Below are 26,671 nucleotides of genomic sequence, written 5' to 3'. Positions count from 1 at the left end.
ATTTGTTAAATATCTACTCTGTTCCAGGCATTCTATCAGGTCCTGGGGATTCAAAGTTGAAAATTACATCATCCCTACTGGTAAAGATCTAAAATTAATCGTGCTAAGTGCTATAGTTGGGTATACATTAATGACAGGGAAACAGATGGGAAAATAACCTGCATATGGGGAAGAGGGAAAGGCCACTGAAAGGAGGTAAAACTTGAGTTAAGGACTGAATGATAGGTAAGGCTTACCTGTCAGGAAAGGGGGAGAGAACGTTCTCTGCAGAGAAAATGGCAGGCTCAAAGGTGTAGAGGCACTTGTCCTCCCAGGAGACTTATGAAGGTGGGTGTTAAGCTCTTTATCTGACAAGTTCATTACCCAAAATATAAAATTAGCATTGTAGTGAGAAATAGTATTATGTTAGTTACAGTGACAAATAATTGAAATGAGAAGCAGGTATTTGTTTTTAAAAAAGTACTTGCATAAGAAGTAGATATTGAATTTTCTGTAATTACTCTCTGCACTGCCTTTTAAATGAAGCTTTGTAAAAGAAAAGAATGTGTTTTGCATCTGTGCACAGCTCACTGATGAGGAAGCTACTAGAGCATGGGTCAGAAACAGCTTCTATTGCTTTCAGGCACAAGACTAGTTTCCCTATGGAATTAAAGACGGTCATTTTGACTAGGATTTTAGGATATCTCTACATGCGGGGTAAGCCTTTTAAGAAACTAGCTTTAGAAGGACTAGCTAGTCCTTCTTTTTCCTTTGGTTTTTTCCTATCAGCCAAAGTAACTGATAGACATTTATAAGGGGAACACTGTAAGCAAAACAGTGTAGTGCAAGGTTCAATTATAGCTAACATTAAATTCATTTGTTTTTTTATGCCCATATTTATTTTGCAGTATTTATGCTGAGCACTTCTCTAGGTTTTGGAAGTAAAATGACAAAGCAGGCAGGGGTCCCTAATCCCAAGAAGCCTACATCCTACTGGAAACACCACCAAGCAATGGGGAACTCTATTTAATGTTTTCTTTTCTTTTCTTTTCTTAATTTATTTATTTGACAGAGAGAGAAATCACAAATAGGCAGAAGTAGGCAGAGAGGCAGGCAGAGAGAGAGGGAGAGGCAGGCTCCCTGCTGAGCAGAGAGCCCAATGTGGGGCTTGATCCCAAGACCCCGGGATCATGACCTGAGCTGAAGGCAGAGGCTCAACCCACTGAGCCACCCAGGCGTCCCGGGAACTCTGTTTAATAAGCGGTTCTCAAAGTGCGGTCCATGGAAATTTGGGGTTCCTCAAGACTCTTGCAGCAGGCTTATGGAGTCAAAAAACTTTTCATAGTAACACTAAACCATTTGTTACCCCTTCTCCCCCACTTTGTTGACATTTGCATAGGTGGTACAGAAGCAATGAAGGGTGAAACTGTGGGCGCCTTGGCACAAATATCACAGTGGTACCAATCGTCCTGCATTTCTAGTCATTGTATTCTCAGAGCCATATATATGCAGGAGAAAAACGGAAAAAAGCCAGTTGCATTTACGAATATACTTAATGAAGTAGTAAAAATTAATATTATTAAATCTTGACCCTCGAGTAAACATCTTCTGACTATTGGATTGTACAATTTCAGCAAGATGGCAAAGCTTTCTTTTACCTTCCCATTAAAAAAAGAAAAGAAAAAGGAAAAAGAAAATACAGTTAGCTATCCATGAATGAAAATGGCCCTAGCAGGATTCAAGATTTAAATCCACCTTACAGAAACACAGAGGGGGAAAAAAAGAAAAAGAAAAAAAAAAAAAAAAAATGGAGAGTAACCACGCCCAAAAGATTGCTGGGTGATGATGGCAGAGCCAAGACATCTGAGAAGGCTAGAAAGAAGGCTATCAGTACCGGCGTCATTATCCCAATCAGCCCCATGGCTGGTTTTGTCCAGGTCCCCAGGGGCATCATCATCACTGAGGACCCCTGGGAGGGAGACGCTGCTGTGCGCCTCCCAGGGAAGGACTACTGTTGTGTGTTAGCCCTGGAATCGGGGCTAACACGTCCCCTACCCCAATCCCACGGAGGCCTTGGACCCCAGACCTCCAGCCACGGAGCACGTACCTGCCCTCCAGACCATGGCTGTAAGGACGTTCCACACGCACCCACCGGCCAGATCCTAACCCCTCAGCTGCTCGGCGTGCACACGCAAGCGGCCCAAGTAGCCGAGCCACGGCCACGGAGGCCTAGCCAGCCCCTGACCGCCAGAGCTGCGCTTTCCTGTGCACCAGCGCTCCACGCCGGCTCTCTGGCTACTCCCTGGTTCCCAGCACATCAGACACCAGTGCTAAGGTGACTGCAGGGGACCTGCTAACCACACCTGGGGCTAAGGAGGGATCTTGTTAGCCACAATACCCTCCGTGGGAGAAAGGACTGGGGAGGTCTCCAGCAGCCTTTGCCACCAGAGAATCTGAGAGCTTTCACCACTACTGCAGACACAGAAATCCTGGGCCCTTGAGAACCGCTGAAATCTTCCCAGCACTGGCTGGGGGAGTCACAGGGAAACCGCATGGCTGAGCCTTTCCTGCAGTGGGAACTACCAGACTCCCTACAGCTGGGACTCTCTACTCACCCACGGGCCAGTCTCTTTCCCACACAAAACGAGTGGGTAAAGTCTGGAACAGGTGAGTGCTGCATGAAATGTGCAGATTATTAGTGAGAAATTACAAGAAATACGACAAGAAACAAACCAATAACAAGTAGAATTGTTAGACATTGTATCAGTAATCAAAAATCTTTCAACAAAGAAAAGCCCAGGACCAGAAGACTTCACTGATGAATTCCACTAAATAAAGACTCAGTAGCAATCCTTCTCAAACTCTTCCAAAAAACTGAAGAGAGGAGATACTCCCCAACCCATTTTAGGAGGCCAGGGTTTTGCTGACACTCGATATGGACACTACAAGAAGACAAAACTACAGATCAATATCCCTGGTGAAAAAAGATGCAAAAATCCTCCACAAAATGTGAGCAAGCCAAATTCAATAGCTTATTAAGACAATTACATACCAGGGGCGCCTGGGTGGCTCAGTGGGCTAAGCCTCTATCTTCAGCTCAGGTCATGATCTCAGGGTTCTTGGATCAAGCCCAGCATTGGGCTCTCTGCTCATCGGGGAGCCTGCTCCCTGCACACCCCTCCCCCCGCCTCTCTGCCTACTTATGATCTCTGTCTGTCAAATAAATAAATAAAATCTTAAAAAAAAAAAAAAAAGAGGATTACATACCAGTATCAAGTGGGGGCCAGCCCTGGGATTGAAGGATGTCTCAACATGCACAAAGCAATAAAGATGATAAACCACATTAATATGCAAATGGTAAGTATCATACGATCATCTCCATAGATGCAGAAAAAACATTTGACTCAATTTCAACATTCGTGGTAGAAGCTCTCAACAAATGAAGAAATGAACCTGAAATGAAATGCAATGAATGGGGTAACTGGGTGAGGGACATTAAGGAGGGCTACCTGTAGTAGGCAGGCACAGTCAAGGGCACAGTCGTCCACCTGGCTGCCCTCACTTCAGATCCCAGCTGTAAGGTAGAAGGTCTCCAGGCCATCTGCATTTCTGACCAGCTGGCTACAATTCTGGGAAGTTCTCACTACCTTTTCAAGTTTAACTATTCATTAGAACAACTTAGAACCCAGGAAAGTGCTATATTTATGCTCATAGTTTTCTCATAGCAAAAGGATGCAGATAGAACTAGCCAAAGAGACACATAAGTAAGGTCTGGGAGGGTCCCAAATTCAAAGTTTCCACCCACTTCACACCCCTGGGAATCAGGCTGTCACTTTCTCAGCATATTGATGTGTGACAGTACCCAGAGTATGACTAACCAGGCAGCTTTCTTAAGCTTCAGTGCCTGGAACTTTCATTGGGGTTTCATTACATAGGCACGATTGAGTAAATCACTGGCCACACGGTTGAACTAAGCCTCCAGTTCCCTTCTCCCTGGATACTGGGCTGTCTCACATGGCTTAAACCCCAACCCTCTTATCATATGGTTGGTCCTGAGTCATCTCAGCAGAAAGATCTAGAGCCCCCCATGAGTCGCCTCGTTAGTATAAACATCCATCAGAGACCACTGTGAATGACAAAAACACTGCCAACACTTGGGACATTCCAAGGATTTAGAGGCTAGTTCCCAGAGACCGAGGACAAAGCCCAGCTAAATTTTTTAGTTTACGACAGAGACCATAGGCACTGAAATATGGAGACCTGAATACACATGTCTTCCATGACTAAAGACTAACACTAGATTGGTTTCGCTTTAAGATATTTTGAAATATAAAATGAATGACAAACCAGAGAAAAGCAGTTTAGTGACATTTTATGAGGAATCTTTGACAGTAGCCCAAGGATCTTATCTTTTGAATAATAGAAAATCTCTTCCTATTTCTGTATGTGTTTGTTTCCATCTATGATCCTGACCTGAGTGACTTCTGTTTGGTGAGATGATGGAATTTCAAAAGATTTTGACAAAGAGAATTGGCCTCAGGCACCTGGGTAGCTCAGTCATTAAGCATGTGCCTTCTGCTTAGGTCATGACTCCAGGATCCTGGGATCAAGCCCTGAATAAGGCTCCCTGATCAGTGGGAGCCCGCTTCTCCATCTCACACTCCCCCTGCTTGGGTTCCCTCTCTCGCTCTCACTTTCTCTGTCAAATAAATAAATACATCTTTAAAAAAGAGAGAGAGGGGGGCGCCTGGGTGGCTCAGTGGGTTAAAGCCTCTGCCTTCGGCTCAGGTCACGATCTCAGGGTCCTGGGATCGAGCCCCACATCGGGCTCTCTGCTTAGCAGGGAGCCTTCCTCCTCCTCTCTCTCTCTGCCTGCCTCTCTGCCTACTTGTGATCTCTGTCTGTCAAATAAATACATAAAATCTTTAAAAAAAGAGAGAGAGAGAGAGAATGAGCCTCGATCATGTTTCTAAAAAATCTACTTCATACTTACAAATTGTTTCCAGTGAGGCCAAGAAAAATGTACTGAGACACCAGCAGTTTAGCAAAAATAAGAGCTGTCCTGATGCTTTCCTACAAGTCACTATTTGGCTTCCCAGGTCCGATTGCTTATTTAGCTTCCTCCCTTGACACTAGATCTGCTTTTGGTCTCCAGTAGTTCCCATTTTGTTTCCTGATTCAGTATGTTTTTCCTCTAGGATTCCAGATGTCTGGCTCCTCCCTGAAATATTTTTTTGTGTCCTAACTTATCAATGCCCGTGTTAACCCTTAGTTTGCCTACATGTTACCTCCCACAATGCCATCATAGCCAGATGCCTAAGTCTGCATCACTGTTATCCATGTGACCATATCCCGGCCAGAAACTGCCAACTCTTTAGCTTGTGTCTTTCCTGTGATGCTTGCACTCTTCTTGTATGAGTGCCCTTTCCATTCCATTCCAGTTCTCGGCTCTCAGTCCCACGGTGGGATTTCTGTCCTAGCACACTCCTCTGCCATGGCACAGAGCACTGTACAACATGGGCACCTGATTCTCCACAGTAACTCTACTACTTCTGCTGAAATAATTGACTATTATAAATGATTTATCCCCTTCCAAAAACCACGGATCTTTGAGATGGTGGCACACAATAAAAAAAAATTGTATCTGGTCTGACTTACAAAAGATTCTCAACATGATTAAATGTTCTGTGCTAAGCGAGAGATGTGAACAAATGAAAGGACCTCTAATCTCATAAAGCTAATAATCAAGTGGGTAGATTTTAACTTTTTGGAATATAAACACTATTAGTTAATTTTGAAACATGTCCTTCATTATACATATATATATTTATACATAATATCCTAATATAATAAATAAGTAAATATATTTATATATATATATCTTTAATAATTACAGATTTATTAATGTAATAATATATTGTACATGTTATAAAATATAGATAAACCAGAAAATCAGAAGGATATATTACATAATATTTTTGCAGACTTCTTGATAATGTTTAATGTCTTTGGCCAGCTTCTTATTAGATACAATTTTCTTATCAGCTACATTTTTCATTGCTTTTGCCTGATTACATGGCTGAAGGAGAGGTCTAACTACTAATAGTGGAAATGCCATTTTCTGGTTGTTATGTCCATTTCACAGTTCCTGACCGGTATCTTTTTAAGCTACTTAGGCATAGAATCCAGAATATTTCTCTCATTTTAATTTAAAATGCCTTTAAGTTATTTAAACTTAAGGCCCCAACCTATGGTTAGTAACTCCTATATTCCTCATTCCTTTATGTACACAGGTGGGTACCTATCTCCAGACAACCAGCTGAAGTGGGCTGGAATGATTCCTTCCAAGCACAGGTATGCAGCCAGGCCATCCAGATTCCCTCTCTGGAATCTGAGGTAGGAAACAGAGAGAATCTGCAGGAGCTGAATATGTGGAAAGAGAAGCTGAGAAGCTAGCCAGATGCCATATTGTGGCAAAGGCCATGAAAGCCATGAGTGAGGTGAAGGGAAGCTACAAATGAGATAAAGGAGCTGGTTGGCAGCTGGCAGGAGCAGAGATAAGCATCTGTATTGCCCTCGAATACTGTTCTCAGTAAATGAACCCTAATACGGTGTAGATAACGCTACCTGTGTTCCATTCCACGAAGCCTCAACCGTTCAGCTGTTCGCGAGTTCCTGTGGGGTTCTTGCTTCCCTTATTGCCGCAAGCATCCTTCTACTAAACTCCTGCAATGTGAGGTAGTCTAAGTGAGTTTTGGTTCCTGACCAACAGACACCACCATCGCTACTCCTACAGGCATTGTGTCTCCTCCGTATTACCCTTGCAGGACCCATCATCTCTGTCACTGCTCCCCTGGGTATGCTCCACAATGCGGCACCAGAGATGTCCTCCTCGAACCAAAGTCAGGCGAGAGTGAAGTGATGGAATGTCTGGGAAGGCATCTGTACAGTGCAGACGTGGTGGTATATTAGAGGAGTCCTAAAGCGCTATTTCTTGTACCTGTATTTCACAGAAGTTAGAGAATTTCCATTTAAATTTACAATCTGCTCTTCCCTAGAACACAAATGGATTCAGGGGCTTCCACCCAGTGTACACTTGAGGAGAGCCACTATGATGCAAACAAAATCACTACCTCCTTTGAGGCTTTATTGTTGGGTCTGAGGCTTTATTTCTGGGTCCAGTTAATCCTACCAGCCCTCTTATTCCATTGCTGCCTTTAAGGAGCCGTGTCACACTCCTTGCATGGGACTAGATTACATGGGACTAGGTCAGTTCATGTGCAGTCTCGGTCGGGAACACCCAGCCTCCTGCAGAGAAATGGCTTCAATTTCATCACTTACACAAATAGACTTCTCTTGGATGGCTGGCATCATGACATGTTGACGCCATTTTGTACCCTTTCCACTGGCTGCCCATACGCATAAGATATTCTTTTCCTCTTGGTGTTATGTACTATTTAAATATTCTCAATCCCATAGCTTGTAAAGCATTTCTTGTGTTTAGGTTCTTATGTGGCTTGTATGTCTTGGACTTAACACAAAAATCATTTTTAAGAAAGAGTCTTCAGGAAGCATGCTGGATTTAGGGCAGACAGGCCCAAATAAAGGGGCAGCTGGTTCACTAGTGATCCTCAGTCCCTGGGATTCAAGACAAAGTGCTCATTCAGACATTTGTTAAATGACTCAATTAATTCAAAAGCAAGACTCTGTTGTTTCATTATTTCAACCCTTCTTATTCCCAACTACATAAAAGTTCAAACAGTTAAAAAGACACTTGATACATCCCGAAGGAGGATATTGGTTATTCATATTGCTGGACGTGGGAGAGCTTTACAAGTACTTTGACCTGTCTGGTTGAATGGAGCCACTGAGAGAGTTAAGCTGTTTGGAAATAGAGGAGGGTTGAGTCAAGTTCATATATGCAGCATATCTCAGTGAGTAAGAGCTTAGGTCACACTGCATAGGTTCAAATGCTGGCTTTACGACCCAGCTCTGTAATATTAGGCAAGTTACCCAATCTCACTGGGTCTCAGGTTCTCCATTGGTAATGGGGAGAACATTATACACACACACACTTGATGGGAGAAGTCAATGAGAAAATTCATATAAATTACTTGGAAGAATGCTACATAGTGAGTCTCAATTCAGATGAATAATCATAGTAAATATAACAAAAGTATTACTATTATTATTGTAGATAATAATTATATTATTATCACTGTAATTCTTGGTAGGTAAGGAGCAAATATGATTATGAAAGAAAAATCTCAAGGAATATGGTAGAGAAAATTTTCATGGGAAAATTTTCTGGGGGAGTTAACTGTAGTGACTCGAAATTATCTTCAGGAAGATAAAAGATGACAAACCAATATTCAAGCTTCTTCCCCTTTGATGATAAAGTCACTTTATATTTCTCTCTTTCTTCTAATATTTTCTCTTTCACCAGCTTTGAGTTACTGCCCATCACAAGCCTCAGTCTCTTTCTCTTTTACTTGTTTTTAAGCTACAGACATGTGGGGTCTACTGAATCTCCCCTGCTCCTCTCAGTGGAAGGCATATGCGTAGGGAGATCATGTGGGCTCAAAATCCTGGACATCAGGAGGGTTGACTCATGGAGAAGCATAACGCTAGATGGTCAAGAAGTGGACGCCTGATTGGTGTTTTAGGAAATCAGACACCAGGAAGAACTCCAGAGGACATGACATAAGACCTGGAGTGTCTGGGGAGCAGTTTATTTGCCATCATGCTTTGCATTACCTAATCCAAAGAGCTGCCCTCACCTATTCACAGCAGGAAGTCTAGCTTCCCCATGGAACTCCGCCTATTCAGCCTTCAGCTGCCCAGTGAGCATGGCTGGTATATCCTGATGGTTACCCAGTGGTGATAAGATCTGACTCTGAAGTTTGGGCTCTTGCTCAATGATATGTGTAAATGTACATCCTGCCACCCTTTCACTACTGAGTGTGGTCTGAGAGACGATGACAATAGGAGGTTTGAATCAATCCTCCGTGGTGAGCTAAAGTGTGGTCAGAGAAAGAGTTGTAGAGTGAGACTGGGCAAGAACCACAGGGAGTGCTGGTACCAGTGAGAGTGGAGCAGGAGCTGAGGCGGACAGATCCATGTAGCCCAGGGCAATGTGGCAGGCTGGGGAGACATGCACTTCTGTGATGTTAGTAACTGTTACTCCAGGGATTACCAACTACAGTAATAACTTCAAAATACATGCATACATACATATATATATATATATATATATATATATATATATATAATTTTTAGTTTTTAATCATTCTCTGTAACCTATTTGAACTTAGATTTCTTAGCAAGGAAGAGTAAGAACCAGCAATATATTATTAATCAAGTTGTATACACTCTAAAGCAGATGAGTTTCATCAGAGGGTGTATTTTAAATATATGAATCTTATAAAATATTTTAAGCATATTGAAAAGTGTAATAAAAATAACCAAGAGAAAAGAAGTAAAGCAGCCTCAGATTTTAAAGAAAATTTAACAGTTTATTTAAAAATAATACTATTCATTAAGAAGTTTTATACATAATATTTTGTTATTTGGTCTTCATGGTTCTCAGGAAAATCCACATAAGACTTACTTATGAACTTACTTATATATTATTAAATCTATGTATATATTCATGTAATACTATATGTATTTTACAACAAACTAGAGTCAAGCAATTTATAAACTCCGGCTTATAAATAGAAAACCTTACCAGATGCTCAACAAACATGTTCAATGCTACTGAATCTCTTCATTTTCTTTACAATGCATCTGTCACTTTCTTTATGTTAAACTATTTCTACTGAGAATTATAAATTTATATTCCTCTCTCTCTCCCTCCTCCCTGTTAAGCTGGGGAGCTGTTGTTGTTGATACAAAAACATTTTCCAGAAAAGGAATTTAACGGAGTTTAAAGTTGCTACATCCCTAAGAGTTTGTAATGTGAGAATGGAGAGAAAAGCTATTACATACTCCCAAAAGTTTTAAGTTTAATAAGTTTCATGCTTGAAGTGAGAAAAAATGAGGAAATAAAGTAATTCACCCACAGATGCCTTATGTTCTTTCTTTGGCCTCCGGCACATTTCAAAACCCATAGATAATCTTACTTAAAACATCTTAGGTTGAAAGTAATATAATCTTCAAAATAAACAAAAATAAATGAATAAAAAGGGGATTTATTGAAAAGACATTTCACAGCATCCAAAGAAATGGTTAAAAAAAAAAAATCCTTAGAAAGACAGAATCTTCCTAGCTGCACCAAATAGTTCAACTTCCAAATACCAATCTCTATGTCTTCAGTTCGGATTTATAAAAGAGAATCTGATTGATCCAGCTGGATCTTTGTCCTTCACCCCTGTGACCAGAAAGGTAAGGCGGCAGAGCTGGAAAAATGCTTGACAAATGCCTGGTGTGTGGGGACACGGGGTATGATTTGGGGACAGTTCTCATGGGAAAGACTGCCACAAGATCCAAGTTGTCCTGAACCCTTCAGAAAGGCTACATAATAGATTGTCATTCATTCAATTTTCACAGCAATATTTAATAAACACCTGCTATTTTCCTGTCTACATGGGGGTGGCACTATCCCCAATTTTGACACAAATGACTGATTAATCTTGAGCAACTGACATCAAAGCCTTTCAAAAGCACCCAGATGCGTTGATGTCTTTATGGCTGGTAACCATCCTGAAAGTAGCCACCTGGATTCTTAGACATTTGCTCACTTGTAGAAAGGCAAAAACACAAGTATTCATCTGCAACAGGCCATTCTGTGACAAGTCATTATGTCATGGGGATAGCTAAATGATAGCCAGCTTTGTTTGGTGACAAGACTTCCTCAATATCCTGATTCATATCAAACTCAAGTCTGGCACAAAGCCTAGTCCTGCACTGGGCATGTGACAGGGCTTAAGTGCACACTTACTTATTGATTGACTTGCTTGTCTTAATATTTCTAGTGATTAATTTAATCAGGACTTGCAAATGGTCCTCGAGTAAGAATTAGATTTTCAGTTTCAGATAATTATTCCAAATGTTATAGATCTCACTCCCAGCACTAACAAATTATTCATGATCATACAGACAGGACTGCGAGGACTGTTACCTCTACAAATTTTCTCTGATGTCTATTTCTCCAAGGTCTTTACTGCCTTCACAGAAGACTCTTCAAGCGTAGCATTTTTTACTTAGTGTTCTTTTACTTGTTGTTTTTCCCTGTTTCTTTGTAGCTGCGATTTAAGAGACCTCTTTTGTTTTTTCTCCCTGAGATTCTGATTTTTCAGGCAAGAAGTTGGGTAGACTAACCACTTCTTTTGATTAGTGCAGTAAGCGGTATCTGGATGCCAGATCATTTCAGTACCATCTGGAAATAGTTAAGTAAAGTTAGGTGATGTGAGAATAAATCATTGTGCTTTAAAAAAAAATAGGACAAAAGTCACTAAATGCCCCAGGGATTCTTTACGTTCGAAGTTAAAAATTATGCTGGGTAAATTCTAGCAGCTAAAGTCTACTCGATTTTCCTTCTGAGGTATTGGTAGAGATTTAATTACAATTTAAAAAATTCAGGCCTCATGCTTCTGAAGGAAATTCCTTTGGACAAGGGAAAACAATTGCCAGTGCTTAAGTCACTGTCTGATAGAGAAAGATAGTTTATTTTTGGAGTGCAAATAAATTAATATACTGGTGTGAAGGATGAAGAGTGATGTCTGGTTGTAACTGTTGCTTGTGTGATATATGTAGCCACCCAGAGAGAAATCAGCCTCGTTATTCTCCAGTGATAAGAGGCTTACAGAAGAGGGTGCTTTCTTACTGGCTTGTCTTCTCTGAGCCATATAATTTTGGTTAGGATAGTCAGGTTTCATTTAGTTCAGCTATCTTTATATGCGGCAGACACACCTAGGGTGACTCCCTTCCCCTTAGCTATTCCACTTGATGTAATTCCGTTTACCTGAATTCCAGCAGAACCTGTCTCTTGTTTTTACCATTGACACATGGCCAATGTGAAGGAATTTTGCATATGTAATAAAGATACCTAACTGATTTAATTGTATTTAAAAACTTTGTTCGTTTGTTTTTAGAGCAGTTCTAAGTTCACAGCAAAATTGAGAGGAAGGTACAGGGTTTTTCCATATGCCCCTTGCCCCTGCGCATGCGTCACCTCTCCCATCATCAACATCCCCTACCAGAGTGGTACCTGGTACATTTGCTACAACTGATGAACCTATACTGACACATCATAATCACATTACAGTTCACTCTTGGTGTTTGGCATTCTATGGGTTTGGACCGATAGATAATGATGTGTATCTGCCATTACAGTGAATCTGGAGACTCGAAGCAACAAAGCCTCCTGCCGGCCTCGAAGAAGCAAGCAACCGTGGGTTCTGTAGCTGTAAGGAATTGAAATCTACAAACAACCACAGGAGTGGTGAAGGGGCCCGCAAGCATCAGATGAGACCCCAGGACTGGCCAATAGCTTGACTACAGTCTCGGGAGACCCTGAGCAGAGGATCCAGGTAAACCGTGCCCAGATTCCTTTCCCACGGAAACTGTGAGATAACAAACATACGTTGTTTGAGTTACCACGTTTGTGGTTATCTGTTACTCGGCAACTGGAAACCAGTGCACTAGAACAATATCTAAAAGTTATTCCATGGAAAGGACAAAAAGATATTTCATTTTTTGGCCTTTAGAATGACTGAATTGAAGCACCTTAGGAAAATCTATGTATGCCTTATATGTTGACTATAGAGTAGGTTCTGACATATTTCCATTTCTTTCTAAGTAAATGTCTGTGAATTTTTAGATTCTCTTGCCAAGCCCCACGCTGAGTTTTTTCCCAAACCGTCTGTCCTGGAATGCCTGTTTCTCGTTTCACAGAGGACTTAGTAGAAAGACCATTCTGATTTTGCTCAGAGTGTGGTCTTTATAGTTTTTATCAGGTGATTCTGAGGAAGGCTTTGCTTCCTGTTTGAATGCCTTGGAAAATGCTGACTGCTGACTTTATAAATTAACCCAAGAATGGTGGTACAATGCTATAATTATATGGTACTAATTAGAATGCTTTGAATCAGATTTGCTTTGGGGACTATGTTTTCTTGGGCTAATTTTTCTCTGCTGCAATTGGGATCTGTTGTTTACAATAGCAGGAGGACATTCTTTTTGTAGGAAGAGTAACTTATTGTGTGGGTTGAAGCTAAAAATAAATATTCCACACATGTGAAAGCATGACCCTTCCTGTGTGACTTTGTTAGAACTCCTGGCCATAATAGCTCAGGGAGATTATTGTCTAATTATTTTATTCCTAATACTACTTCAACAAATATAGCTTTATTAATGAATACATGATGAGTTATCTTATGAATTAGGGAAGGAATTTAATACATGAGCTGAGTTGAGTAGCCAGATTTTATTGTGCTCATGAAAATATGGATAAACACTTCAAGAACATCTCAAGTACTTACGGTGATAATGAAAAGTTATTTGAAACTATGTACTTGGACATTTTGTTCATCCGGTTTTATGTGACTTTCTGAAATGTTTTCCATTCACCATTTCTTTGGCTTCATAATTTATTTGTGTTGGTTTGGATTTTCAGCTCTGAGGTCTTCAGCGTTCAAGGAAAGAAATATTTTCTTAATAAAGATGCTTCACAAACTGTTTTTTCCAAAAGAGATACATTCAAATGTAAAACAGTGTTTTCCAATGTTTCCAAATGGTACAGTTGCTTCTATTTTTTCACATCTAAAATAGATGCAAAATAAGCACAAAATGTATTTGCAAAGGTAACTCTCCTACACCACCAAAAAAAAAGCTTGTCATGTTTCGTAATGGGAGTAGCGCCCCCTAGTGGGGAAGAGTTGCAATAATATTAACGATTTTTTTTCATATACATTTTATTGAATGTAATTATATTAAAATGTACAATGCAGTGGCACTTAGTGTACCCAATGTGTTGTGCAACCATAATCTATCTTTAGTTTCAAAACTTTTAAATCGCCTCAGAAAACATCCCATGACTAGTAAGCAATCACTCCCTATTCTGCCCTCAACATCCTCTAGTAAGTTCTAACCTGCTTTCTGTCTGTATGGATTTGCTTATTCTGAATATGTCACATAAAAGAAATCATGCAGTACCTTTTATTCTGGACTCTTTCATTTAGCATGATGCTATTGAGGTCAATTCAAGTTGTAGTATGTATCAGTACCTCATTCCTTTTTATTGTTGAATAATATTTCATGTATGTATACTCTACAGTTTATCTCTTCATCCAATGATGGGCATTTGGGGTGTCTAAACCTTTTTGCTGAGTAATGTTAAAAACATTTGTGTACAAATTTCTGTGTGTGTATGTTTTGTCATTTCTCTTGGGTGTATACCTATGAGTGGAATTGCTGGTTGTATGGTAATTCTGTCTTTAGCTTTTTGAGGAACCATCAAAAAAGGCCAACCAAGACACATAAGAATATGGTTTCCTAAAATATTGGTTGGTATTACAAGAGAATGCTTTTTAGTTTTGGAAAATAATGGCAATAGTTATAAGCCCACTCATAGTTCCTTTTAATAATGCAATCTTTTATAGGAAGCCTTTCTAGAATTGAGTATGGGGTGATAATTCCTTTTACTTCCTAAAGACTGGCTTCAATAACATACAATAAGATTTGTCAATTAAAAATATGTGATGTATTTATGTAGAGAAAACAGACCAAAAAATCAATAAAGATGAATTTTGAATGACATAAGCAATAAACTTGATCTATTAAACATATATAAAATATTGCAATAACAACTGAATAATACACTTTATTTTCAACTACATGTGAAACTTACATTTGCTAGCTGCAGAACTACAAAGTAGCCCCCTTCCAAAGTTAAATTATTAAAATTATGCAGAGAATATTATCTGAACAAAGGGAAAATAAATTAGAAGTCAAAACAAACCTATCTAGAAAATTCCACGAATATTTGGAAATTAAGCAGCACTCTTATGAATTTCTTATAAAATAAGAAGAAATCACAATAGAAATTCAAAAACATTTTTAACTGAATGGTAACAAAATAAAATGTAACAGAATTTGTGGAATGTTACTAATGTCACACTTAGAGAGAAATTTAGAGCCTAGCCTAAGGCATTTACTAAGAAAGGAATAAAAGCTGAAATTTTTTGTTAGTAATTTAAAAATAATAGCAAATTAGAAGCAATGAAATAGAAGTAGGAAAAGATAAATATAAAAGCAACCAAAATTAATAATGAAATAGAAAAGGACATTCTGTAGAGATTAAAAAGCCAAAAGTTGGTTCTTAATATATAACAATATAATACAATGTAATATAATATTAATATAATCAATATTGGGGAAAGGGTTTTTACTACAGATCCTACAGAGTTTTAAAAGATAATATTAAGTTATAAGTAACTTTATAAAGTGAATAAAATTGAAATCTTACTTGAAAAGTTAAATCATTAGAAAAAAATAGTTTTGTGGCAACTGAAACCAGAAGAAGCAGGAAAGTTAAATGGTCCTCTATCTATTAAAGAAAATAAATACATGATTAAAAAGTTGAACGCAAAAAGCAAATCAGGCTTGAAAGACTTCACAGACATCCCAATATTAAGACAAATTAACACCTATTTAAGATTTTTTATTTATTTAGTTGACAGAGAGAGAGATCACAAGTAGGCAGAGAGGCCAGAGAGGCCAGAGAGGCCAGCAGAGGGAGGGAGAAGTAGGCTCCCTGCTGAGCAGAGAGCCCCATGCGGGGCTCCATCCCATGACCCTGAGACCATGACCCTGAGACCATGACCTGAGACGAAGGCAGAAACTTAACTCACTGAGCCACCCAGGCACTCCAATTAACACCTATCTTATTTAATCTGTAGCAGAGGACAAAAAAGGAGAAAACCTTTCCCAACTTGTTTTAAGAGCATACCATTACCTTATGACCTAAATTTAACAGGCACATTAAAAGAAGGAAATATTGGGAGCCAAGCTGTTTCACAGATGTAGATGCGAGAATCTGAAACAAAATATTAAAGAACTAAATACTGTAATATATGAAATTGATAATGTTAATGACAAAATTGGAATCAATTCCAGGAGAATAATTAGGATTAACATTCTAAAAGCAATCAATACCATTTACCATAACACCAAAGTAAAGAATAATAACAGTAATATGATTATCTAAATAAGGTACAATAAAAATTTAATAAAGTTCAGTGTGCACTAATGATTTTGAAAACTCTTAAGATTAGGTATCACAGTGATTCTCTTCAAGTTGATAATGTTTATCTATTTTAAAAACTTATACCAAACAAGATACTTAATCTTAATAGGATTGAAAAGAGCAGAAATCAATGAATAGAAAACTGAAAAAATGTAGAGAAAATCAATAAACCAAAAGTTGGTATTTTGAATACATTAATAAAATTGAAGAACCCTTAGATAAGCTAATCAAGAAAAAGATAAATTACAAATTTTCAGTACCAGGAAGGAAAAAAGGGACGTAACTAGTGGTGCCACAGATATTGAAAGCATAATAATGGAATGACATGAACTATTTATGCAGTAAATTGGAAGAACAAATTCTTTAGAAAAATGCAATTTGCCAAAACAACAAAAAAAAGAGAAAAATCATAAAAGCCCTATATCTATTAAAGAAAAAAATATCTTTAATTAAAAAGTTCCCCACAAAGAAGAGTCAAGTCCCATGTGGCTTTACAAATGAATTTTATCAATACATAGAGAGAAATAATTCCACTCTTACAGAAATTCTTTCAGGAATGGACAATTTCTAACTTGTTTTATGAATCCAGCATTATCCTGATACCAAAAGCTGACAAATTACCCAGAAAAAAAACACTAAAAATAAAAAAGGGACAGTAAAAAACATGGGAGAAAGATTTAGAAATTTCAATATATAACCCTCAGGAGTTTCAGTTGGAAAAAAAATAGAAGAAAATAGGATGAGGAAATATTTGTTTCCTGAAAGCTAAGAATTTTTGTGAAATTTTCTGAATTATAAATATGAATAATGTGTCAATCCTCAAAATATATTAGCAGAAATTCTGTAGCATAGTAATAAAGACAATTTCATAATTAGACTAAAAAATTTAAAAACACCAGAATAATTACAATCTAAACTATTCCATTAAAAATACGACTGGGCTCTTTGGTGGCTGAGATGGTTAAGGGTCTGACTCACGATTTTGGCTCAGGTCATGATCTCATGGGTTGTGAGTTTGAGCCCCACATCGGGCTCTGCACTCAGTGGGGAGTCTCCTTGGGAGTCCCCCCTCATCCCCTCCCCAACTCATGCTTTCTCTGTCTCTCTTTCTCTATAATAAATAAACTTAAAAAAAAAAAAAAGCTGAAATAAAGCCATTTTCAGAAAAAAGAAAAAGAGTCAGTTTACTACCCACAGATATTACTAAAAGAATTCCTTATGTATTTCAAGAAGGAAATGGGGGGGCGGCGCCTGGGTGGCACAGTCAGTCAAGCTACCAACTCTTGATTTCAGGTCGGGTCATGATCTCAGGGTCATGAGATTAAGTCCCACATCGGGCTCCAAGCTCAGGTGCTCAGGGTGTGGAGTCTCTTGGACTTTCCCTCTCCTGGTGCCACACCCCTTAAACAAATAAATCTTAAAAATGAAAAAAAAAAAAAAAAAAGGAGGAAATAGAACACAAAATGTAGTAGACCGAAGAAACATATTTTAGGAAAGACTAACAAGTAAGTCTAACTGAGCACTGACTACACAAATTCACCATAATACTGTTCAATTTGTTGTGTGTCAGACGGAGTAGAATTAAAATAGAGACAAAAATCACATCAAAAGTGGGCAATAATATGCACTGAGTCTAGGGAACTTCCTTGTTCCAGATAAGGGTACAAATGCTGGTTTTATTTCACTAGTTAGGTATGCATGTTAAAATTTAAGGGCACGGGTGCCTGGTGGCTGTTAAGCATCTGCCTTTGGCTCAGGCCATGGTCCCAGGTACTGGGCTCGAGCCCTGTATCAGGCTCTCTGCTCAGCGGGAAGCCTGCTTCTCTCTCTCCCACTGCCCCTGCTTGTATTCTCTGTCAAATAAATAAGTAAATCTTTAGAAAAAAATTTAAGAGCACTTATTTAAAACAACAACAACAACAACAACAACAACAACAACAAAACAAGAGAAAAGGGAGGAAGGGAAGAAGGGAGAGAGAGAGGAAGATGTGTAGCTTCTGGGCCAGTATGGATGTGGGAGAGAGAATAAACATAACAAAATTAATCTAAAAGAGGACAAAAAGGGAAAGAAGACAAAAAAGAAAACACTTGACAAATAAAAAGCACAGAATAAGGTAATAAAAAATAAAACCAAATATACCTGTGTATAAAATAAATACAAGTAGACTAAGATAGGCTATTAACAGAAAATGTTAGGCTTCTTTAAATCTATGTATATTCTTTTAAAAATATATACCTAAAGATAAGAACATAGAGATCTTTAAAAAACAAAGAGATGGGAAAATGAGATCTCTGTGAAATATTAGCAAAAAGAATGGTCAGTGTAGTCCTCTTACTATCAAATTAAATAGGGACAGGTACACCTAATTTCACTGCCAATGTACTGCTCAGGAGTAATCAATCATTCCTCATTGCCAACAGAGTAAATCTCAGGGTCTTTAGCTTGACATTCAAGGTTCTTCACCTCTGGCTATACCTTTCTTTTGGACAGTTAATTTCATCTTTGATCTCGCAGCTCCTATCACAAAATTAATATGTAGTAGACACTCAAATATTTATTTAGTTCCGATGACAGGAAAAAAAAATTACCAATGCAATCATTCTAACATTTACTTGCATAATGTCCTCTTCAGCTTTTTCAGGAGTATTTTTTCTTTAAAAAAAGAAGAGAGGAGAAACATGTTTGCATTGCGCATCTAACATATTGACAACTAAGCAAAATTTCTTTTCCTATGCCTTTTCCTTCCCCCTTCCTTCACTATTGTTGTAGATATTAACAGCAAGACCTTTTCCCAGAGGATAATTTATAAAGCATCCCTTCCCATTTTTGTACACTCCTCCTTCCCTCTACGTCCCCCGGTTGTTCTTCCCTCTTTCCTTCTCCTCTGCCTTTCCATCCCTCCTCTTATTTTCTCCCCTCTTCTCATTGTAAACCAATCTGTATTACACAGAACTCGGGAGAACATGTGTTTGTGAGAGATGCCCCAGAATAGAGAAGTAGAGACTGGAAGTCTTTCCTGTTTAGATTTGTGACTTGATAATGGCAAATTGAATGTATGTTTTATGTGGACTATCTCCCCTTGGTCCAGATTAATGGTTTTTACCTGACAGGGCATGTAGGATTCACCTGAAAGAGTATTTTATGAATTCATAGTTTCCTAAACCACCTGTGTATTCATCTCCCCAATATGCACTAGGAATAATTGGGGAGCAGGTTGTGGGGTATATAATTTGAAAAAGCTCTCAAAAACATTACTGATAGAATTCCCTTTCACCAACTACAGTGTTAGAATAGAATCCCTGATACATAAATAGGTCAGTGTCAGTTCCTTGCAGTATAAGGTAAACACCTCAAAAGCCACTATATTGGAAGCCTCACTTTATATGCAATGAATTATACAATGAAACTCTGAAATGGGAAGGGAGCATTTTCTGTAGAATATTTTTTTCCTATTGGGCATACAGGCCCTCATTCACTGGCTTTCAGCCCTTAGTAGGAACGAGCATCAATAGCAATCCTTCAAAAAAAAAAACAAAAACAGATGTTTAAGTCTCAACCCCAAAAATATGAGTTCTGTTCATCTGGTCTTGGTCCATACACTGGTATTTTTATTTATTTTTATTTTTTTAAATTTAAATTTTATTATTATTATTTTTTAAACATATAATATATTTTTATCCCCAGGGGTACAGGTCTGTGAATTGCCAGGTTTACACATTTCACTATACACTGGTATTTTTAAAAAAAACTTCTCAAGTATTTCTAATATGCAATCAAAATTGAGAAACATTTCCCAAACTGCTCATAATTAAGTAGAAAAATTTAATCTGTGGTTTTAATTACGATGTATGAAGCCTTGAGATCTAAGCTCACCTAGAATTTTTGCCAAGGAAATTATAGAAATGAATATAATGATACACTATGGATTTTTTTTTTTATAGTGACAACAAGTTACCAGGGGTTTAAATTGTCTATAGCATGTAATTAATAAGAAATTGAGTGAACAGAAAAGAAACAAGAAAAGTATCCTGAATGAAAAACAAGAGCCAGAGGAAGGAATGTAAAATACAGGGGAAAGTAGATCAAGAATACATAGGGAAGGGCTCCTGGGTGGCTTAGTTGGTTAAGCGTCTGTCTTTGGCTCAGGTCGTGATCTCGGAGTTCTGGGATCAAGCCCCACATTGAGCTCCCTGCTCAGCAGGAATCCTGCTTCCCCTCTCCCTGCCGCTCTCCTGCTCTCTCTCTGGCAAATAAATAAATAAAATCTTAAATTAAAAAAAAAAAAAGGAATACACAGGGAAGAAACTGAAGTGAAAAGGAGAACAAAACAAAACAGTAGGTAGATGGGAAGGAGAAAGGACACACAGCTTAAAATATTAGTCAATTTTTTTATTAAGTTTTGTAACTTTCCAGTACTCTACCCAATACCATATCTAGATTTTTGGCCAATATTAAAACTAGATATCCAATACACTCTTCTTAATTGATTTCCATTCCATGAAAAAATTTAAAGATGAATTATTATATTTAATGTGTATTCTTTACATTTATATTTTTTCTGATAGATCATTTTTACATGATAGAAATTTACCTTTAAATGGCATTTCAAAGATAGAAACAAAGACAGAACAATTAAATACAAAACAAAAGCAAAACCTTTATTCTTTTGGCTTGATTGTAATGTGGCTTACCGTTCTGTATGGTAATAGCATTTTCCTGCATGCATTTCACCAACACACTACAAGTCAATAGCTTTAGTATAAAGAATCTACATTTAATGTTGCTTGTGAGAGAAAAACAAAATGTTTTGCTGTAACTGGTAATATGATTTCACTACCTGGCTTTGTGAGGGAAAAAAAATAACCAAAACTTGGGTCCCATTATCATAACTGATACAGTTCTAGTGCCATACGGGTCAATAAGAGTAAGATCTATCTGGGTAAACGAACACTGGAAAAGACCAACGATTTACTGAATAAAAAGACTAGATGGAAACATCTGATCCAAGCAATGCCAAGAATATCAACTGATCTTTCCTTAAGCCTCTTTCGATGATAAGGCGTTACTATTTGAAAGCAAATGAACGCTGGACTCAGTCTGAGATTTGTTTCACATTGAAATGTGTGCAAAGTCTACAGTACTAATAAAAAAGCGGAAACCTACACTGCGTCTTAGTCTTTGTTTCTTATTTTGTGAAGTGCTGCAATTTAAAAGTGCTAGGAACAGAAACTAACAATAGTGACTGTGACATCAACCTGAAGATACTTTTAATTTCTCATTTTATGTACAAAAGGCTGAAAAATAAAATAAAATGAACTTTGTACAGTATTTATATTTTCTTAGAAAACTCTAACCATATAGTTTCAACAGATTTAAGCAGCTTGCAACATGTTCGTACAGTCGGGCTTTTTACCATAGAGTGTTCAATTAAGATTGGAAGAATAAAAAGCAAGAAGCTCTTCATTGTTTGCTGCAACCTATTGCTTAATGACATGAAGAATGAGGTCTTGGTCGAACAATTTGCTTCACTTTACCACTGACATATGGCTTCCCATAGTAGACTTCGGGACAGTGGAAGGAATAAGATACAGCAGCAAAGGCAAGATAAACATGCAGCAGTGACAGCTTCAAACTATAATGGAACCAATTACATCATATTACCTGTTGAAAACTTGCAAACTATACTTACTGTGGTACATATTTGATGCAATAAATACTGTGCTTAAGTCGTCATTTTTGTTTGCTCAAACATGCACCACTGGGTAAAATGACTATTTACAAAGCGGACTTTTCTTGTTTAAATTGACAAATACTCTGTCAACCTCACCAAGAGCAGAAGATGGCTAAACAATACTGCAGGAAAAAAGCAGAGTCAACTTTATAAAGTGGTGGGGGCTGCTTTTTGGTCAATTCAGGTTCTTAAAAGGATCGAGAGGATATTTTTAGTTTATGCCAAAGGACACTTATCAAAAATGGTATAGTCATGCTGCCGGGACTCGGAACGACTACGTAATGGTGTATGTGTTTCTCTGTGTGTATACATATATATGTATATACACGCACATATACATATATACATATATACATGTACATATAATGGATCATGTAAAAATAAAACGATTCTTCAATGCTCGTGAATTCTATGGAACATTTACAGGCACGTTAAAATTTTTCTGGATGAGAAACCTTAAAAACATGAATAGCTATTTAAGCACCTCAAAAATCTAAAAACATCCTGAAACAAGAAGTAAACTCTTTCCTTTTGTGATGTGTTTTTTTTTATGTGTGAATGAGAAGTGCAGCATGCCTTCATTTAAAATATATCCAGTTATACAACAGAGAAATGCAGAATTCCCTACCTTTAATCCCTCTCCCCAAACATAAACCCATTTACAAAAATAGTCACATATAATAGTAAACAACCTGGGAATTAAAAGAAAAAAGGTGATAAATTCACAGCATACATCTTGTAAAAATATGGCAGGTGTGGCAGTTAAATCATAAACAGTGGTGACGATTACTATCATCAAGTGTCACGTGTTGAATTTACATAAAAATTTAACTTCCCTCCCCCCTTTAAAGTGGTTCCTATAGTCTGAGTAGCCATTACATCTCTGCTCTTCAGCAGTGTCAGCTGGTTGTGAAAACAGAAACCTCCCGTCAATGCTGTTTTTCTGGTTTATTGAGTCCCAGTTTGCTGACCAGAGGTCTCTGTCTTGTTATAGGCACTGACCTTAAGTATACATTTGTAAAAACAGTCAGTTTGGCATAGACTTCCTGTGGGAGTCTTGTTGACACCAATACATCATCATCACAGGCTGTAAACAATTGATCACAAAATGGAATTATTCTTTGTTCCTTTTTACTTTTTACTTTCCCTGATATCTTTCCCTTTGTCTTCCTTTTCTGATTTGTCTTTTTCAAATTTTTCTTTTTCTGGCTTGGTCACACTATCATAGGAAGGTGGAGAAGTGGTAGAAGGCGTCACATCGGTTTTCTCTGGAGTTGAATTCTCATTTAGTTTGTCAATAAGGATATCTTCTTTGATAGGTGTTCCCTCACCTTCTTTGCCTTTGTCTTTCTTGTAGATACACGAAACCTTTTTAACTTTTTGCTTCAAGAGGTAGCGTCTATAAGCCCTCTGGATAACGATAGCGGACACCTCCTCTTGTTTGCGTTTCAGAGTGGTTGTGATGGGCTCATAGGAGACTTTGGAGGGGTTCGATGCCATGAATCGCTCCTCCATCTGTATTCGAAGGGCATCCATCTCTCCACTTTCACCCAAAACACGCTTTGTAAAGGCAAATAAAATATCGAGGCAATGGATCCGGTCCCCACTGACCATGGGCAGGTCCATGGCGATGAGCTGGACTTTGTTTGGTTTGGCTATGAGAAGAGGAGGATCCAGGGCAGCTGCAAAATCAGAGAGCTTGGCGAACTCTATAAACTGGGTGGCATCAGGATCAAACTTCTCCCAGACCTCATAGAACATCTCGAAGTCATCCTCACTCAGGGGCTCTGCACTTTCTTCCGTGGCAACACTGAAGTTCTCCAGGATGACAGCGATGTACATGTTCACCACAACCAGAAAGGATATGATGATGTAACTCACAAAAAAGAAAATCCCCACAGAGGGGTTTCCACAGTCTCCCTTAACTGAGCTTCCAGGGTGATCTTTTTCAGGGTCACAGTCTGGAGGTCCGCTATTAAGAATAGGTGCCAGCAATCCATCCCAGCCAGCGGAGGTGGTAATTTGGAACAGGCAGATCATGCTGTTGCCAAAGGTCTCAAAGTTGAACATGTCATCAATTCCAACTTCCCTCTTAACATAGGCAAAGTTGGACATTCCAAAGATGGCGTAGATGAACATGACCAGGAAGAGCAGGAGGCCGATGTTAAACAAGGCAGGAAGGGACATCATCAGAGCAAAGAGCAGCGTGCGGATCCCCTTGGCCCCTTTGATCAGACGCAAGATTCGACCAATCCTGGCGAGCCGGATCACTCGGAACAGGGTAGGGGACACAAAGTATTTTTCTATCAGTTCAGCCAGAAACATGCCTGTGGAAAATCAAGAAATACAAACAAACCAGTGTTATATTTAGTATATGTGCTGCCGAAGTGAGCACTAACCAGTGTTATATTTAATATAAGATTTACTATGTTATAGTAAATTAGTATTTAATATATTAAGTTAATATTCTATTAATATTTAGCAGTGAATGAAAATTTACATGGATCAGACAATCATTAATTTTACAAAATGTGGACATAAAGATTAGGTAAACACACACACGTACACACACAATCTGTGGTATTTGTTTGGCAAAAGGAAACTGGTGTGTTTAGTGTTAAAACATTAACCCCTATATGTTAACTGAGGTTTCAATGGTCATTTTTCCTAGTTCAAGAAAAGCATCTGTTGAAAGATTCAACCACTTGAAGGCCTAAAGACATCATAAAGTACGGGGAAGCCAAGCAAAGGAGTGGATTTGCAGTTCTAAAATCCGGTTCTAGTACTGGCATAAGAACTAATGGACAAGGCTTGTGATTTTTCAATCGGAATAGGGGAGTTCTTACCCTGACACCATTGTGATCCATTTTATTTGGAAGGTGGCAAGAATGATGGATAGGAGAGAATCCAGGCTTTGGAGACAGACATACTTGTGACTGAATTCTATCCCTTTTTTTGGCATCACTAAATGGTGATAGCATCTACTTTTGTTGTTTTTGTTAAACTTAGCACTTAACTGAGCCTTTTCTCTGTTCTAGGCATGCTACTAAGTGCATCTACTTACATAATGTCATTTAATTCTCACAATAACACTTTACAGAAATATTCCCTGGAAAGCCAGGGTTTAGAGGTAACTTGCCATAGGTTACAGAGCTGGTAAGCAGTGGAAATAGGAAAGCTCCCAGGCCAGATCTGTATGATTCCCGAGTCTTATCTCTTAATCACTAATACGACCACCTCATAGCACTCTTGTGAAGATCAAACAGAATGGCATATTGTTTCAAGTGTTTTAGTCCGCCAGAGAAAGCAATTTAAATAGTGGAATACTATTTTTTCCCCTCTGTGTATGTTTTCTTTTCTCAAATAGGCAGAACCTTGTCTTAAATCTCTTATATTTACTGCCAGCACCTCATTTAATGCTCTATACCTAATCAGTTAATATGTATTAATAATAATGAGTCTGTTTTAGTTTTTTGAACAAAATGTCTACTTCTGGAGAAAGAATATTACAAGCCCTAGAAACTATTTGAATCCAAAGATAAGATGAAGTTTATGTGTGTGGATATATGTGAGCATGCATGCAAACTCTTCAAACTATCAATAGCTTATTTGTGGACAATTTGATTCCTTCTATTCATTTTTGGGTGCATGTGTGTGTGAATTATTTATTCAAAGCAGTACTTGTCTATACCACAGGAGTGTGAGTGACTATAGCAGTGTTATGACAAATTGCAGTTATTGTCTTCTGAAATGAGGCAAGATGATAAATGAAAGCTGACAAATATAAAATCTTTTTTTTTTTTTACACATCATTTCACGCACAGCATGCAACAAGAGAAAGGACAAAGTGAAGAAAGAACTATTAGACTTTTATCTGAAATTTTGGGATGAATGAGAAAGATTAGGAAGAAACACTTTCAAAGTTTTAAACAAATTTTCATTATTAACGTCCCTGAGTAAAATCACCTCTTCTTACCTACAATAGAGAGAATGACCACGACAAAATCAAAAATGTTCCATCCGATGGTGAAATAGTAATAACGAAGAGAGATTAGTTTCAGCACACACTCTCCAGTGAACAGAACAATAAACACCAGATTAATCCAGTACAGAATGTTTGTCATCTCCTGACTCTGATCATCAGTTTCCACCATCATGGTGACCATGTTGAGGCAGATGAGGATCATGATGCTGATATCAAAGACTTGTTTGGTTACAAAATCAAAGACCATTCCTTGGAATTTGTTCTGGAACATGGAATATGCAAAATTCAGTTAGAAACATATTGACTTACCTGCTTTTACCATAGCAATATGAAAATGTAGCTTTTATAAGAACACACCATGTTTATCTAATACTTGGAAGAATAGTTTGTATACGGGCATATGCACCTTGTTTCAAATGTATTTTATGTATACTGTTCATATCAGATTTTATAAACTGACCTTAAGAACCACGTATCGTGTTCTCAGTGCCCATAACATCATCAGGGGTATGGCAGACAGTCAGCCAATATTTGCCAATATAACAAATCTCTGTTATCCCATGTATTGGAGGTGGGTATCAAAGCAAACTTCAATGAACTAATAAATAATTTTCCAGCTTTTTCCTTCATGTTTATTTTTTTCTAGTTTCTGTTTTTATCGTCTTTCCCCAAAGCCAGAGCACCTTAGATTTCACCTGTGAAGATGTTCTAAAAAATTGTAGCTCAACA

General features: G+C 38.1%; 1 protein-coding gene across 7 annotated transcripts in view; it reads right to left on the bottom strand.

The window, feature by feature from the left end:
* Positions 1 to 23,088: 23,088 nt before the first annotated feature.
* LOC111150610 (sodium channel protein type 2 subunit alpha) overlaps positions 23,089 to 26,671 on the bottom strand; it is an 83,082-nt gene continuing 79,499 nt past the window's right edge. For all 7 annotated transcript variants that reach the window (XM_022509291.1, XM_022513078.1, XM_022510844.1 and 4 more), the window contains exons 25-26: positions 25,934 to 26,204; positions 23,089 to 24,284 (exon numbers count right to left, since the gene is read on the bottom strand). In XM_022509291.1, the coding sequence (XP_022364999.1) occupies positions 23,089 to 24,284; positions 25,934 to 26,204 (1,467 nt within the window). The remainder of the gene's footprint in view (positions 24,285 to 25,933; positions 26,205 to 26,671) is intronic.

The sequence above is a fragment of the Enhydra lutris genome, unplaced genomic scaffold (assembly GCF_002288905.1).
Source record: "Enhydra lutris kenyoni isolate GAN:26980312 unplaced genomic scaffold, ASM228890v2 scaffoldscaffold1, whole genome shotgun sequence".
Lineage (NCBI taxonomy): Eukaryota > Metazoa > Chordata > Mammalia > Carnivora > Mustelidae > Enhydra > Enhydra lutris.
The sequence above is the reverse complement of the archived record's forward strand: the minus strand, read 5'-3'. Positions and strand labels throughout refer to the sequence as shown.